Source organism: Marmota flaviventris, chromosome 15 (assembly GCF_047511675.1).
Source record: "Marmota flaviventris isolate mMarFla1 chromosome 15, mMarFla1.hap1, whole genome shotgun sequence".
NCBI classification, from domain to species: domain Eukaryota; kingdom Metazoa; phylum Chordata; class Mammalia; order Rodentia; family Sciuridae; genus Marmota; species Marmota flaviventris.
Genome location: NC_092512.1, coordinates 62070639 through 62087514, shown reverse-complemented (window position 1 = coordinate 62087514; position 16876 = coordinate 62070639). Strand labels below are relative to the sequence as shown.

Below are 16876 nucleotides of genomic sequence, written 5' to 3'. Positions count from 1 at the left end.
TTATTAAAATAAACTAATTCCCTTCCAAAAATCATGGCACCCACGTTCCAATGATGAAAAGGAACACTTCTTGGATTATCTGTGTTAGCCTCCCTGCATGAATGAAGTACTATTTTAAGCTAACTGGGTGTCAGGTAGTTTGTCCCTTGCTTTTCATTTGGTGTTTACATTAAGAAAAAAGTCAGTTCTTAAACTACAAACCCAAAATAAAGCAATGTAAAATGCAGACTCAACATTCCATTTTTAGAGATTCATTTTAGATATCGCTAAATTCCTCAAATGAAAAAAAAATGTAAATGATGTGAAGGTAACAAATATTTTTTAAAAAATTCTTCAGCAGTCAGGAATCCTTTCAAGTTTATTTTGTTCTTAATATTTTTGTTAATCTCACTAACAGGTGAAAACAGGGTGAAAAAACAGTCTTCAAAATAAATGTGGGAATTGAAGGAAGATGTTAAGGACGTGGAAAGACACAGTTAATGCAAAATTAGACAAAAGCTATCATCAGAGGACACCAGGCTGCTTGGTGTTTCATGTTTACCTGCTCGGGACCCATGGAGGACAGCCCCGACGTAGGCACGGAGGTCACTGAGGTCATGCTGATCTGTCCTGTCATCTGGTTCATGTTGTTTATGCCACCCGTGTTGGTTGCCATGGATACGTTGATGTTCATATTGTTATTGTACATGCTGGTGTTTGCTTGCTGTCCGAAGTGTGGTGGGGACTGTTGTGAAAACATGCTAGAACACAGGGGGGAAGATGCAATAAAATGTTAGAGCCCAATGGAAGACAGAAGCAGGCAGTTTTGAGAACTTGTTGCTAGGGCTTTTACTTTAGAGTGAATAACTAAACTGCATGAGCCCAGGGAGGACAGCCATCAGGTGATGGGGTCGATGAGGCCTAATCAGCAGGGGAAGTGCTGCAGGAACCACCCAGCAATTCTTGAAGTGTGTTCCCCACTTTCCGGCTGCATCAGAAGAGCTTTCCATTTTGCTTTTATAACATGCACTGAAAAAGGGTGGCTTTATGTTACTGCCTTTCCACAGCAGTCTCTGTGATAAATTAGTGGGGTGATACCTGCTTAGAGTTTTCGCTTTTACTTGAAAAGAAGAGGTATTTTGCTAAGCTTCTGCAAATTTTGGGTGACTTCTGCCCTGAGATGAATAAACTGGCTTACTTAGTGATTTACTTGAGCAAATAAGTTAAAAAAAATACAGAAACGAGAAAGGTAGTCTATAGAAAGTTTCCTTGGTGACCATTATCTCAAAAAGAAACAGAAACTTGGCATTACCTGTTTCCGCCCATGTTCCCCTGCGCCCATCCATTCATGTCTGCCGGGGCCTGATAGGCTGGGTTGGCCTGAGACTGCTGCATCATAGGGCTCTGGGTATGTGCCATTCGGGGGGACATTAGAGGACTCTGGGGAGTTGTAGCCCCAGTAAAGCCTGGATCAGGTTGCTGACTTATTCCTTAAAAAACAAAACAAAAATTCAAAAGCAACCATTAGTTTTATGATAAAGCCTGGGGGAAAAAAGAACATTCCAAATTAAATATACATAGAAAATTACCTTCAAATACATGAGCATGTGCTGGTTAATTACTTACATTTGAAAAAGATTTTGAGCTGAGATAAAATGCAAGACTTAAAAAAAAAAAATCTCCACACTTTGATTCTCTACAGTAGGTGGTGTGTGTGTGTGGGTGGGTGGGCCTAGAAGCCATACTAACAACCAAGTTCCGGGTGAGATAAAATATTACTCTTGCCTCAAATCCTCTCCAAATCAACAATGGGTTAATTATATATATATATATATCCATCTTTGACCTGAATGTCAAAGTCTTTAATATTTAAAAAAACTTAGTGGATTTAACAGTACTTTAATCCACTACATCAGGATTGTTTAGGTTTACACTGGATTAAAGTTCAGCTATAAGAAAAGTTAACACATGAATAATTTTTTATTAACAAGTCATTCCATGATGAGATGGATGCTTTTGAAAAATAATTATTCATGTTTAGCTTACTTTGTCCTTCAAAAGGACTCTGATACTTCAGTGCTATCCAAGACTAATGATAAAAGAAAATATTCAACATGTGATACTTGCTTAGTTTTGAGGCAAATGGAGTTTACCCTTAAAGGAAAGAAAGAATTTTTATGCAGACTTCTAAATTATCAAAAAGAAAATTGAGGGGCTGGGGATATAGCTCAGTTAGTAGAGTGCTTGCCTTGCATGCACAAGGCCCTGGATTAAATCCCCAGCACCACAAAAACAAAAACGAACAAACAAAAACAAAAGGAAATTGAGCCAGGTGTGGTGCAGCATACTCCTATAATCCCAGTGGCTCAGAAGGCTGAGGCAGGAGGATCATGAGTTCAAAGCCAGCCTCTGCAACTTAGTGAGGCTGTAAGTAACTCAGCAAGATCCCGTCTCTAAATAAAATATAAAAAAAGGGCTGGGGATGCAGCTCAGTGGCTAAGCACTCGTGGGTTCAATCCCTGGTATGAAGAAAAAAAAAAATAATAAGGAAATAGAGCAAACAAAGTAGAGGGGGGAGAAAGGAAGCAACTTTGTAGAATATTTCAGGGATGGTATTAAGTAAATTTTTGCTTAAGATTTGTGAAACATACATGCTTAATATTTAAATTAGCTATAAAAAGTTTAAGCTTTTGCTGGAAAAAAGCTGCACATTATGTTTGTTTCTTTAAAGTAATAGGAGACTTGAATTTTAGTCACAAAGACTTAATACTTGTTTTTATACATAATTCAGGCAAGGGTAGGAAAAATAATTTTGATGGTTAATGTAAGCACTTTAGGTTCATTAATAATTCAACTATTAATTATACATGACATGCACACAAATATTAATGTTTATGACATTATACTCTTGGAATCTCATCTCTTAAGACTGACATTAAATAACAAATCAATAGGAAAAAAAACTAAGAGGTCTCCCATTGTGGTTTCTATATAGCACTTTCTAAGAATTATCTATTCATTAAAGATCTGGTATAATCATTAGTCTTCATTCTTCAAAAGTTATAGAATATTTATTGTATAAAAATTTATGTCTTTCAGTATTTTGTATCTATTGATTTGTTTGAGTCAGACTCAGAGGAACTCAAATATAAATATCAATATATACATATACACCTGTGTTCACAGACAATGACAACAACAAATATATTCATACACACTCACACTCTATAAGATAGACACGCTCTACACATACACACTTACTTCGGTCATTCTTAAGTAAGACCTGCACTCAGAGAAAAGTGGTACCTGAGCTGAGAGCCTGGAAGGTACTGTGCTGGACTTGGGGACTCCTGACAGGCCCCAACTGTCCTCCCAGATTTCCTATCATTCCCTGGTTAGCCAGATTCATCTGGGAGCCATGCAAAGAGCTGTGAGAGAGGAGCTGTGACCCAGGACTGGGGGACACTGGGGAGAAAGGACTGGTGAAAGGTGTTGGGGATGTAAGTCCAGTACCGTAGTTTGGAGGAAATGGAAACTGCTGTGCATTTGCCTGGGGAATCCGGGGATTGCTCATGGTTGCTGGCATACCACTAGGAGCCACCATGCTTGGTGTCATATTCAACCCTTGTCCTCTCATCATCAAAGTCCGTTGCTGAACTTGCTGCTGCTGATGCATTTGTCTCTGTCGAAGATGCTGGTTCAGGATTTCCCTCTGTCTCTGGGCCAGCATCTGTGCATTAATAGGTGCCTAAAATCAAGGGCAACAGATGGAGGGAAACATCGGGGGTAGTCATAGATTAGATAGGACAATGAATGGCACCAGCTTGTGTAAAATCATTTGAAAAATAAAATTTATATGGAAAGAAATACTAAGAGTTGAACAACTGATGGCTGAGCATGGAAGCTTCTAACTTCTACAGAAATGACTCTGAAAACTTATTAGGACTTAGCAGGGTTAAGCTGAATGTTATTATCAATTAACCCATTAAATATAGGACTCACAAAAGCACAGTCCTTTCTATAAGAAGACTGTGACATAAGCCCTGAGGATGGCAATTTAGTGTTTTTCAAGGGGCATTCAAATCTAAAAAGAAACCAAGTCACGATGCCAAAAAGGGACAAGGAACACTTCAGGAAAGGCTGAACACAGGAAGGAAAGAGGGGTATGGTGGAGCAAGAGAGGCTGAGAGGGACATACAGAGAAGCCAGGACAGAGGAGACCGGGTAAGGAGGAGGAACAGAGAAGAGGATGAGGGAAGAATGCTGGTGCTTGTTACAGTATGAGGTTATTTATGGGTCCCCTAAGGAGACATGGGCAGTCATCCTTATTTGTGACTTCCATGTACATGAAGTTGCCTACTCACTAAATTAATACTCACGGCACTGTGGTGGCCACTCAAGGACAAGAGCACAGGGGCAAAAGTTCCAGATGCCCATCGTGCATGTCTCCAGCTGACGCTGAACAAGGCCACTCTGCCTTTTTGTTTCAGCTCTCATACTGTAAACAAGGGGCCTTTTGTGGCCTAATTGGTTCCATGTTTCTCACACTGTCATGCTTTTCGTTGGTGATTTTACTGTTTAAAATAGCCCCCAAGTGCAGTGTTGAAGCACTGTTTAAGTGTGAGAGGCTGTGATGTGATCATGGAGAAAGCCCGGGTGTTAGATAAGCTTTGTTCAGGCCCGAGTTACAGTCTACTGGATGTGAGTTCAATGTTAATGAGTCAACAACATATATGTACATATTAAAAGCCTTTAAACAGAAAACACATTTAATACAAGGTTATGTACTGACTGGTTGATGAAAATGTGACCAAAGCTTATAGGTACCCAACCTTGCATTCCTCCGAGGAGCAATAGTTTAGTATTCTCTAATTTAGTGACTTTATATAACATAAATCCCATGAATAACAAGAATCAATGGCACCTGGCAATAAAAATGCACGTTTAGGAGGGAACTAAAAAAGTGACAGACTATTAAATAGACAGCTGGGACACTGCAGAACTAGTGTGTGGGTCTGGATCTCATGGCCCACACATTACTTCACTCAGGTTGTCAGGCAGGAGAAATGCTGAGACAATCTAAATGGATACAATAAAAGCTGTGGGCTGGTTTGCCCCCTTACCTGTGTAGGTGGTACTCCAGGCCTCAGAGTCAAGTTCACATTTGAAACATTGCTGATTTGATTCATAAGAGGCTGGCGATTCTAAATGCATACACATAGGAATCAGTGCATTTTAAAAACAAAATATACTTTACTTCAAATCACGTTTCCCAAGAAGTAGACCTCCCTAACCCAAAATATCTGCAGTTGGGGCATTGTTGGGCCATGTTAGTCCTCTTATCTCCCCTCGAACTGTATAGGCCTCCCTGAAGAACTCACCTGCTGTGCTTGGAGGCGGTGCTGAAGCTGAAGTCTCAGTTGATTTGGCTGGTTCTGCACTAGGCCCGTGGGCCTGAGGCCTGGTCTGGGCTGCATACGGAGTGTAGCATAACTAGGCCGCTGTCCCATGGTGTGAAAGTTTGGCTCTTGCATGGGAGTATAGCTACTCTGCGCCATTTGTGCCTGAGACGCATACTGCTGTGGGAAAACAGGGGCCTTCTGTTCCAGCATGATGTTGGAATCCTGACTCGAGAACTGTTCTGGATCTACTGCTTGGCTCTGAAGAGAAAACCCCCAAATAACAAACAGATTAAGCCACTAAACCAGCACAGTAGATAAAAGGCTGTTTTCTCTCACACCTACACTGAACTTAACTATAAAAGATACCTTTAGCCTGACTCTATTTTCTTTCCAGAGAATGCTTCTTTGTTCAACAAAGAGACCAGGAGGGAAGAAATGGGCGTGACTACAGCAGGCCTCCTGCTTACCCCACCAATCAGAGCCTGGTCTGGACTTAAGGACGCAAATATCCCCTAGAAGTATTAAGTCCTTTTTGCTTGATCATTCATACTCGTATAAATAATTTTAATTAGATAAGTACACCTTGGTGTCTAGCTGGGATCAGCAATGTTGGGGTACCAACCAAACGATCCCATTTACAAATAACAAAGCAGGACGGGAGGTGTGGAGTTAGCTACAGGAATTCTCTCCACTTGGGACCTGAGCTCCTTATCAGTGTAAGAAGCTGTGTCTTGCTCATTTAACTGTTCTCTATGGCTGTTAATAATTCCTACATGCTCTACATTTTGCCACTGTCCACTAATTACCCAGTAGACATGTTAATGTGTTTGTTACTTCTTGACTTTTATCTATGTAGTAAGCGCCAGGATTTCCCCCAGGGTGAACACTTCGGACGCAGGTGTCCCTGAATATCCACACGCAGAGGTGAGAGCTGTACTTGGGCGGATTCTCCTTTTCCTTGCCTACTTCTAGGAATGGCATACAGGCAGCAAAGACCCTATCAGTAAAAGAGAGTTCTCAAGCTTCTTTAGCCTGAAATTGTCCTAGTTCTTCCTCAAAGGCTCAACCATGTAATCCTGAAGCTATCCTGAAACCTAGGTCAGGTCAGCACCACCCTGTGGTCAGCCTGTGGACCCTGTCTTCTCCATGATAATTTAGAACATGTAGATGAAGCCTCAGTCAGGGGGTCACTCACTGTTGAGCTACCTCAGAACTTTAAATATTTGCCCACTTTTAACAGACAGAAAACCTAAGTAATTTTTTTTTCTTTTTTTTTTTTTTTGTAGTACTGGGGATTGAACCTAGGGCCACATGCATGCTAAATAATTTCCATTTTTATTTTTTGGTACCAGGAATTGAACCCAGAGGTACTTAACCACTGAACAACATCCCCAGTTCTTTTTCTTTCTTCTTTTGAGACAGAGTTTCACTAAGCTGCTTAAGGCCTCACTAAGTTGCTAAGGTTGGCCTTGAACTTGCAATCTTCCTGCTTCAGCCTCCTGAGTCACTGGGATTATAAACATATGCCAACATGCCCAGCAGTAATTTCCATTTTTAAAGATAATACATGACTCTCCTGAGAACAAATGAAGTCCATTTGTAGTTTATATTTCCCAACTACCTATTAGCCACATTTCTATAATTTAGTTTAATTTGACATTATAATGATGATGGATCTGATAAGACAAAATAGAAATAATACAAATATGAAAAAAGGAGCATAAAATATTAAATGACCATACAACACTAGTTTTGATACAAACAATGTTCCAACTCACTCAGCAATAAAGGATCAAATTTATTTTTCATAGTGCTTGGGACTGAATGGAAGCCTCACACATGTTAGGCAAGCATTCTACCATTCAGCTATATTCCTTGTCCTAGTGATCACATTTTTAAATGTCACTCAGACACTCAAGAATAACCATATGGAAACCTGCATTCTAGCTGATACTAAAGGCAAAGGCAGTCACACAGGAAATACTTAACCTTCATTTTCCTTCCTTGATTTACTTCAGGTTATATCTCATATAACACCTCACGTCATTTCTTCCCATTCTGTTGTTTTCATTATGAATAGACAAGTCTGAACTCCCACTTATGTCTGCTAAACTGTCGGAATTATGACAAGACTATTTTTAATGCTGCAGAGAAGTCTCCCTCACTCTGCATCACCTTTCTCACAGACCTGGTGACACGCCAAAGGTCAAAGTAGTAGACTGAACCTTGGAAGGCACATTTGGCAATAAAAAATAAATGCTGAGTGAAGAGGAAGACAGTGACCAGACTGTAATGGCTTTCTGGATCACTTTTCCCACAGCACACCAGGAAGTGCTGCTTCATACATACACATACAGCTCCTGCCAGAGTCAGACAGCAGGGTGCATTTTGAGACTGTTAGGCTGGTTACTGTATCACTGCTGTCAGGTACTGTCACAGCAGAGAATTACATTTTAAAGTAACTAAGTACCAGAGGAGGAAAGCTAAAGAAGCTCACTAAGATTGGTAAACTTTTTTACATTCCCATTTATGTTAAAATATCCCCCAAATTTTCACAGGTGCTTCCACATATAGGTCAAATTGATTAATGAGCCAAAGCCACCCTTTTCAAAGCACTTCTGCTAGCCTATGTGCAAAATATTCCTTTAGCACAACTGTCCATGCCTACCCAAAAGCATGGGAGTAATACCAAATACCAATGCCCACTGGCACTGGAGGGTCTAGGTCACTGGGCGGCACGATCCTCATAGTTTCTCTGTTCTCTGCTCCTTGTGTGCCCCCTCCCTGTGTGCAACCGGAAGCTGGGCTTGAGTTTCTGCCCTGCTAATCAATAACCCAAATCATAACAAGTAAAGCTCATTCTCACTTTTCTCCTTCTTGGGCAAAAATTTAGTTGAGAGCAACAGGACAGAGGGAGAAAGAAAGCAGGGCCAGACTGTTAGGAGGTAAAATATAGTCTACAAAGCCGACTGCAGACTATCTGTAAACAAAACAAAACAAAAGGCCACCTCTGTGCCCATCCCTGCTCCCATGCTTACCTGGCTGACCAGTTCAGGTATTCCCAAAGCTCTATCAATCTCCTCAAGGCCATCGAAGTTCCGTAAGGCCAGATAGAGCTGGTCCAGGAGAGCTCCCTCATCACTTGGAGACTCAGCTGCAGGATGTGGACACAGCAAGTCATCGGGAGAGCTGCCAAACGGTTGCCTGCAAAGAGACAAACTTCACCTTGGGCTGACGGAAAAGCTGGTTGACTTTCAGGGTCTCTGCAATAAACTTCAGTGCCAGCCCAACGTACAATGAAATGACAATTTAAATAAAAGTTATGCTTAAAGAGAAGATACACTTATTCAGTGTTGATTACAGATCAGACACAAGTCTTGCATCTGAGGTATATCTTTTGTTTCCACTGTCCCGACTTCACAACTGAACTGGCAAAGCTCAGGCTTAGTCAGTCTGGTGAAAGCAGCTGCTGGAGATCACAAAGGTGGCACTGATCTGCCTGAATCCTGCTCACCTACTTCCACAAATGCACACCGACTCCTCCAGCATGTTCTATACTTTCCTGAACTTCAGTAAGAAGCACTAATTGACTTCACAGTCTTTTTCTACAGGAGGGTATGATGACCAGTGTGGGACAGACTGGATGGAGTCTAGTAATTTTCTCTCTTTTTGATATTGGGGATTGAACCTAGGGGCACTCTACAAAAGAACCACACCCTAAGCCTTTTAATTTTTTGAGACAGAGTCTTGGTAAATTGCTGATCCTTCTGTCTTAGCCTTCTGGAGTCGTTGGGATTACAGGTATGTACCAATGTACTTGGCTAGAGTGGTTTTTAAAAAAAAAGCTTCTGAGTTACTTTAATATTAAGGGGGAGACATGATACCTGTATTTTACCGAAAGTCTATTTTGTACTCTTAGAGCTACTATAAGTTGTTCTGGAGAATATAAAGGTTTATAAATAAGCAAACTCATTCTTCAAAAAGTGAGAATACATTTATCAAGGAGGGATCATGTTATCTCTCTAAATATGCTATGTTTTTCCAGTTAATTTGGTATGCTCTTTTGACCTAGAACCCTAAAATATTGAAGTGCTGGGCAATGAAACCAAGAATTAATTTCAAACAGTGATAGCAAGTGCGTCAGCATACAATCTGTGTCCTCCATCTAGCTCTAGGTAATTTTAGGAGAAAGTTGTGTAGTTCAGTGTCCCCTCAATGCCATACTTCACCTGTTGTCCCCAGCCCTAGGCTCCTCCAAGGCATCGTAGCTGGCTCTGTGGCCATTGTATTCAAGAGTGCTGTGAAGGGGCAGGCATGGTGGTGCATGCCTATAATCCCAGCAGCTCAAGAGGCTGAGACAGGAGGATCATGTGTTCAAAGCCAGCCTCAGCAAAAGCAAGGTGCTAAGCAACTAGTGAGACCTTGTCTCTAAATAAAATATAAAACAGGGCTGGGGATATGGCTCAGTGGTTGAGTACCCCCAAGTTCAATCCCCAGTAACTGCACCTCTCCTCCAAAAAAAAAAAAAAAAAGAGTGCTGTGAAGGCTCACACCTCTGCCCTCTTCTTATCACCGCATGGCTCTTGCTATGATAGCTTGGCTTACATTGTAAGTTTCTGACAGTCCCTCTTGTTTCTCATTTACAGTCCATATTGTTCTTAAGTTTTTAAATACCTCCATGATCATACTAGATTATTGCTCTCTTGCTACACTTTGGGAGCAGGAGGGTTTTTAGAGATGTGGCAGTGAGGGAGAAAGCATCCAACTGTGTCATGGAAGTGAAGCAAGGGGTCTCCCCCAGTACAACTGCCCAAGAGCTGGAAGTGGCGAGTCTTGTGAAAAAGTTCCAGTCAGCCAAGAATGGATGTTGGGGGCTGGGGATGCGGCTCAAGCGGTAGCGCACTCGCCTGGCATGCGTGTGGCCCGGGTTCAATCCTCAGCACCACATACAAAAAACAAAGATGTTGTGTCCGCCAAAAACTAAAAAAAAAAAAAAATTAAAATATTCTCTCTCTCTCTCTTAAAAAAAAAAAAGAATGGATGTTGGCTTTTCACCAAATTCTTAAGCCTGAGAAGCTAGGTGAGTGACACCTGAAAGTATCTTTTCTTCCAGATGTATTTTATAACTTTTGACTTCTGTTTCTTCAGAAGCTGCACCGATACAACCCTCTGTTGACATTTATCCTGTACTAGTTTCCATAGAAATAGTTTTCTATCCAATAAGCACACCTAGAAGAAGCCAACTCATGGATCTGAGTCCTGAAATGAGAATCAAATATCTGGACGCACTGCCTCCAAGTGCAACAACTACAGCAGTCTCCCTGAAGCTCTCTGCCTGCTGCTCTAGGCCACCAGCTATGAGCCAAGCCACCCAGCTCTCCAGGTGACTGTGGTTCTTCCTCTGTGGCCTGGATTTCACTTAAAGTGCAGCGGGAGTAGCAGTGGAGTGGTTATCACCTGGGGTCTTGTCAGAAATGCAGAATCCTGAACCCCATTCAGTCCTGGTGATTCAGAAGCTGCATTTCAATGAGCCCTCAGAGGTGGTTCCTGGACACAGTAAGGTTTGAAAGACTAGCCTTCTGCTTCTCCCCCTACGTGGATGGACTGCAGCTAGGAAGCACTTTTCCTTCTTTCTCTCCTATGATAGCTATCTGCTGCTTTAACCTATTTTTAGTTTTTTTCCTCCTTGGCATTGGGCATTGAACCCAGGGCTCCTCACATGCCAGGCAAATGCTCTACTACTGAGTTACATCTGCAGCGTCTCCCTAATCTATTTTTGAGTGAAGTTAATCTGAAGTTTCCAATTTTTTGTCCCATATTCTACTGCTGGGACCATATTCCTTTTTGCTAAACACACATACACACACACACACACACACACACACACAATATGTTTTTACCCCTCTTTTTGAAACTTCATTGAAAGCTCTTAATCTCTTTTTACTCACTTAAAATACAGAAAGTAAAAGAGCCCAACACAGGAATTCTGAGGCTGTGCAATGCCAATTGGGATGAAAGCATTATTCTCAAGCAGGACTCAGTTCAAAACCCGCATTTAAAAAACAAATAAGCAGCTCTGGAAATACATTCCATCCTTAAGATATTTCAGGACCTTATTGCCTTTTGTGGATTTGGTAACAATATTACATGATTTCAAGTTTCAAATAACCCCCAAAGGACAAAATACGTAGTCTGCCCAAAGGTCCTCTCAGAGTCTCTGATCCCAACTCTTAATAGAGCTTCCAGGTCAACTCTCTCCAGTAATAATCTTTTGTTTTTTGGTACTGGGGATTGAACTCAGGGGCACTCTACCACTGAACTACATCTCCAGCCCTTTATAATTTTTATTTTGAGACAGGGCCTCACCAACTGCCCAGGCTAGCCTTGAACTTGTGCCTCAGCTTCTCTAGTTGGTGGGATTGCAGGCATGCACCCACCATACCTGGCTCCAATAATCTTCAAACTGTATGATTTCTAACAAGTTGCCTCACTAAAAACATTGCCTACATTCTTTAAGTTCCCTCACTGCCTACTGCTTAGGCTCCAAACAAACTGATCTCTCTGCCTCAGTCAGTTTACCTCTGCTCTTCCATCCCTGTATGAGGAACATTATCACTTATGCCTCAAGGTCACCTGTGGAACTTCTGCTTTGAGTGCACTGCTATAAAACAAAGAGGTCATGCATACAACACAAGTGTGATACTAGGTTTGCAGGGCATCATTCTCAAAGGGGCAAATACAAAACCAAGCACACTACCTATACACAGAAACTTGAGCATCTCCTAAGCCACTGGTGACAGGTGATGTTTTATCCATAAAGTAGAAGAGAGCTGGGGAACTGGGCTACTGCAAAGATGTCTACGTTACAAGAGCTAACCTGAGACTGCTGGATTGAGTTGAGGGAATCTGAAAGAGACCCAAGGGAGTGACTGACTCTCTCCCCCTAGCAAAACCCAACACAAAACTTCTCTCATGAAGAGCATCCTCAATTCAGACTCTGGGCATTTCACTGACCAAGATCAATTATGAATACCCAGTGAAAGAGAATCAAAATACTCAGGGAAACAGGCCACCAGGTCAATTTAGAACCCCAAGAAATCTGGATATTGAAATTAATAGACTGGGAACTTTATTTTTATTTTTTCAGTTGTGTGCTGATGAATCTTTTTTTTTTTTTAATTTTTATTGTTGGTTGTTCAAAACATTACATAGTTCTTGACATATCATATTTCACAGTTTGATTCAAGTGGGTTATGAACTCCCATTTTTACCCCGTATACAGATTGCAGAATCTAGATTGAGAACTTTAGAAAATAACTATGAATATATGTCTAAAGGTATTAAAGATGTCAAACCAAAAATAAGCAAGCAATAAGAGAACATGAAAAATGAACAAATAGAATTTTTAAAGACAAAAGATATAATTGGATTAAATATAGCTAAAAAGATAATTAGTGAGCAAGCATATAATTATGAATACACTATCCTGAATGTAGTAGAGAAAGATGAAAAGAACGTAAATTAAGAAATAGAGGGTAGAATTAAAAAATATATAATGCAGAAAAGAGAAAGCATATCATGTCTTATCAGAATCACAGAAACAAAGAATACAGAAAATGGAGGAAGGGCAATATAAGAAAGAAGATGGCTAAAAACTTTCTACCACTGATGAAAAATGTGAATCTACAGATAAGTAAAACACAACACAAATCAAATACAAAGCAGGCTAAATAAATAAATAAAGCCAGCCAGGCCTTATTCAGAGTAGTGAAACTATAATGTAGCAAAGACAAAGAACATTTCAAAATCATTTTGAAAAGATCATGTACCAAGAAACAACACCTGAACAAAACTCCAACAAATCTGATCACTTTCTTTTTTCAAGTCTCTTTTGACAGCTTAGTGAAGAAAATCTGAATTCTTCCAAGTTTGGTATTTACGACCTTCTATCAATCTATTCTATTACTAATCTATTCTTCTAGGCAAACCTTTTGAGACTGACTTTGAGTATTTTAAAAAATTTATTCTTTTAAAAAAAATTTGTTCTTTTTAGATATACATGACAGTACAGTGTATTTTGTCATATTATACATACATGGAGTATAACTTACTCTAATTAGGATTTCATTCTTGTGGTTGTACGTGATGTGGCATTTCACTGGTGGTGTATTCATATTTGAACATAGGAAAGTTATGTCCCATTCATTCTACTATCTTTCCTATTCCCACCCCGCCCATTCCGCTTTGTCTAATCCAATGAATTTCTATTCCCTATCTGTTACTGTATGTTAGCACCCACATATAAGAGAGAACATTCATCCTTTGGTTTTTTGGAACTGGCATGACAGTCTTTAGTTCCATCCATATTAACATGATACTTTTAGCATGACAGTCTTTAGTTCCATCCATATTAACATGATAGTCTCTAGTTCCATCCATAATTCCATTTTTCTTTAGATGGCTGAGTAATATTCCATTGTGAATATACCACATTTTCTTTAATCATTCATCTGTTGAAGGGTTTTGCTATTGTGAATTGAGCTGTTATAAACATTGATGTGGCTATAGATACTGAATTTTTTTTATTGTGGTAAACTATATATAACATAAAATGAGATGATCTCCTGTTATTCTAAACATTTTTTTATTGCTTCTATAAGCTCTGGACCTCTGAGATGCTGTTTTTTCCAGTTCCACTGGCCCGTCACCCCTGCCTTCTCAAATCCTTCTCTTTTTACAAGACTCTGAAACCTCTCCCAAACACCCCAGCTGGATGAGCTCTGGAAACATGGTTGATTTCTCTTACAGCATTTATGCTGCACATTACCTCCTATTACAGAGGCAGCACACATATTTATTTTCAACTAAATTGTCACTTGTGGGGCCGGGGATGTGGCTCAAGCGGTAGCACGCTCGCCTGGTATGCGTGCGGCCCGGGTTCGATCCTTAGCACCACATACAAAGATGTTGTGTCCGCTGAAAATTAAAAATTAAATATTAAAAAAAAAATAAAAATAAATAAATTGTCACTTGTTTAATGACACATTCTAGGACTTGCAGAGTTTTTCACTTTCTTCTCCCTTTTATTCCCTACCCAGTAGAGGATATGGTATAAATAAACAAAAACTGGTCAGGCATCACTATTCAGAAGGAATTTACTTCAGGCACAGGTCTGTAATAACTTACAGAACACAAAAGCCATTACTCTCATGGCTCTCCTGGAGCTTAGGACTTACCTGTTTTGGCTGGCAAAAGATGCCTGGTCTATCGGGAGGATGCTTTCAGGCCACGGGGCAGTCTGATTTGGAGGAGCCTGTTGTTGGCTGTACTGAGGTCCCCCCATGTTCATTTCTAGTTCAGATGGCCCTAAAAGAGGAGGAAGAAAAAAACCCCAGACACTTTACATCTTGTAAGAAGGATCTATTTTTGCTATATGATATATAGTAAAATATCTGGTTTATGAAAAATGGAAAAGATAGAAGCAATAATAATTATCCAGGTAAAAATAAGATAAAATTCTTATTTGAAACAGAAAAAAAAGGACATAAATAGTAAAGTTAATCACCTACTTTAGGGGATATCTTGAACAGCAGTTCTAACAGGACCCTTTATACTCTTTAAATAAGCTTTGGTTCATGCCTGTAATCCCAGTGGCTCGGGGGCTGAGGCAGGAGGATACAAATTCAAAGCCAGCCTCAGCAAAAATGAGGCACTATAGTAGCAACTCAGTGAGACTCTGTCTCTAATTAAATATGAAATAAGGCTGGGGATGTGGCTCAGTGGTCGAGTGCCCCTGAGTTCAATCCCTGGTACACCCCCAAAAAAGATTTGGTTCATATTTGTTTTATTGATATTTAATGAATTGTAAACTGAAATTGGGAAACAGAAAAGCATTAATCATCTAAAAATCATAAAGGTAAATCAATTACATATTAATATAATCAATATTTAAAAATGAAAATTGTTAACAACATCTAGAGATGTCGAACCTCCCATTCACTTCCATAGCCCACCATCTGCCATGTCATATGGCATGGAACTTTTGAAAAACTATACTGAACATTTATGAAAAGATGAAAGTGAAGAAGGCAAACGTGACTGTGTGTTACAATGAAGACAGTTTTGGCTCTGTGTATACCCTGAAAGGCACTGGGGTGTTGGACCATACTTTTAAGACATAAGTGCTGGTCTAGACCACTTGTACCTAAATTTTTGCTAACTGTACTTGGTTTAGCTCTTCCACCGGAATCAGGGCAGAGTAGAAGGGAGGCCAGACAACTCAACCTGCTCTCTCTCAGAATTTCCTTTAGGTGCTTTCCATATAATGGATGTTATGAGTTTTTAATTATAAGATTATCATTATCTGTAGACCTAATATCCATTACAACAATTTTCTGATGAGTTCATGGCTTGAGTTTGTTAAAAATCAAAAAAATTCAGCTATAAAATAATGTTTACAAAGCTCTATCTCAAGCTCTACAGCAAGATGTCCTTTAGTGAAGACTGAGAATAAATTAAATTTCTGGATATAAGGATTATTATTATTTTAAAATCAGTTAATCTCTTAAATTTCTCATTCTAATTTTATATAGAAACCTGGGTGTTTTAGCTCTTTTTAATGCAACCATTAAATGATAAGAACTTATGAGAACCACTCATTGCTTTGAGAACATCCAATGTAGAAAGACAATATGAATGCCATCTTTCAGAAGTAAGCAAAAATGTGCTGAGCAATTAAGTCACTATGTAAGAAAACTGATGCCAGAGTTATAATGAGAATTCTGTGTTGATTTGTCAAAAAAATCCTGGCATCTTTCTGAGAATGACTTTACTTTTTATTTACCATGAAACATGTAAATATATGAAAAACACATAAATATTGACTTATCTAAATTATGCTAATATACAAGAAGATTAATAATTTAATTATTATGAAAATAATTTCAAGTAGGAGTGGCACAGGCCATTAACTTTTTAATAACAACAATTGACATAATTTATATACCACAAAATTCCACACTTTTAAAGAATAAAATTCAATGGGTGTCAGTATATTCAGAGTTGTATAACAATCATCACTATCAATTTTAGAACATTTTTATTCCTCTAAAAAGAACACCCCCTGCATTAGGAATTACTCCCCATTTCCCCTTATCCCAGCCCTAGGCAGCCTACTAGACACTAGCCTAGGCAGACTCTACTGACTTTATAGTATGATTTGTCTATGTTGGACATGTCACAAAAACTGGTTGATATAATCTATCACACCATCAATTTTAACAACATATGAATTGTCTCCAGATAGAATATTGGTGATCCTCACATTCTTGGCTATGTTCTGAGATCCTGTGTCTTTAGTGAGGACCTGGGAGAGTGACTTAATAGCCTAAGGCAGTGGCCCAGGATCCTCATTTTAAGTTCCAGAGAAGATTCTGATGACCATGAAGTTAATTAGAAACTAGAGCTAGACCATTGAACTATTTCTTTATTTTAAA

General features: G+C 39.6%; 1 protein-coding gene across 12 annotated transcripts in view; it reads right to left on the bottom strand.

Moving 5' to 3' along the window:
* Positions 1-16876, bottom strand: part of Ncoa2 (nuclear receptor coactivator 2) — a 264620-nt gene that overhangs the window by 10729 nt on the left and 237015 nt on the right. For 10 of the 12 annotated variants that reach the window (XM_071602300.1, XM_071602298.1, XM_071602307.1 and 7 more), the window contains 7 exons: positions 14618-14747; positions 8420-8600; positions 5361-5639; positions 5103-5183; positions 3493-3727; positions 1292-1469; positions 542-740 (listed from right to left, as the gene is read on the bottom strand). In XM_071602300.1, the coding sequence (XP_071458401.1) occupies positions 542-740; positions 1292-1469; positions 3493-3727; positions 5103-5183; positions 5361-5639; positions 8420-8600; positions 14618-14747 (1283 nt within the window). The remainder of the gene's footprint in view (positions 1-541; positions 741-1291; positions 1470-3492; positions 3728-5102; positions 5184-5360; positions 5640-8419; positions 8601-14617; positions 14748-16876) is intronic. The other 2 variants (XM_071602304.1, XM_071602308.1) reach the window with 1 other exon arrangement.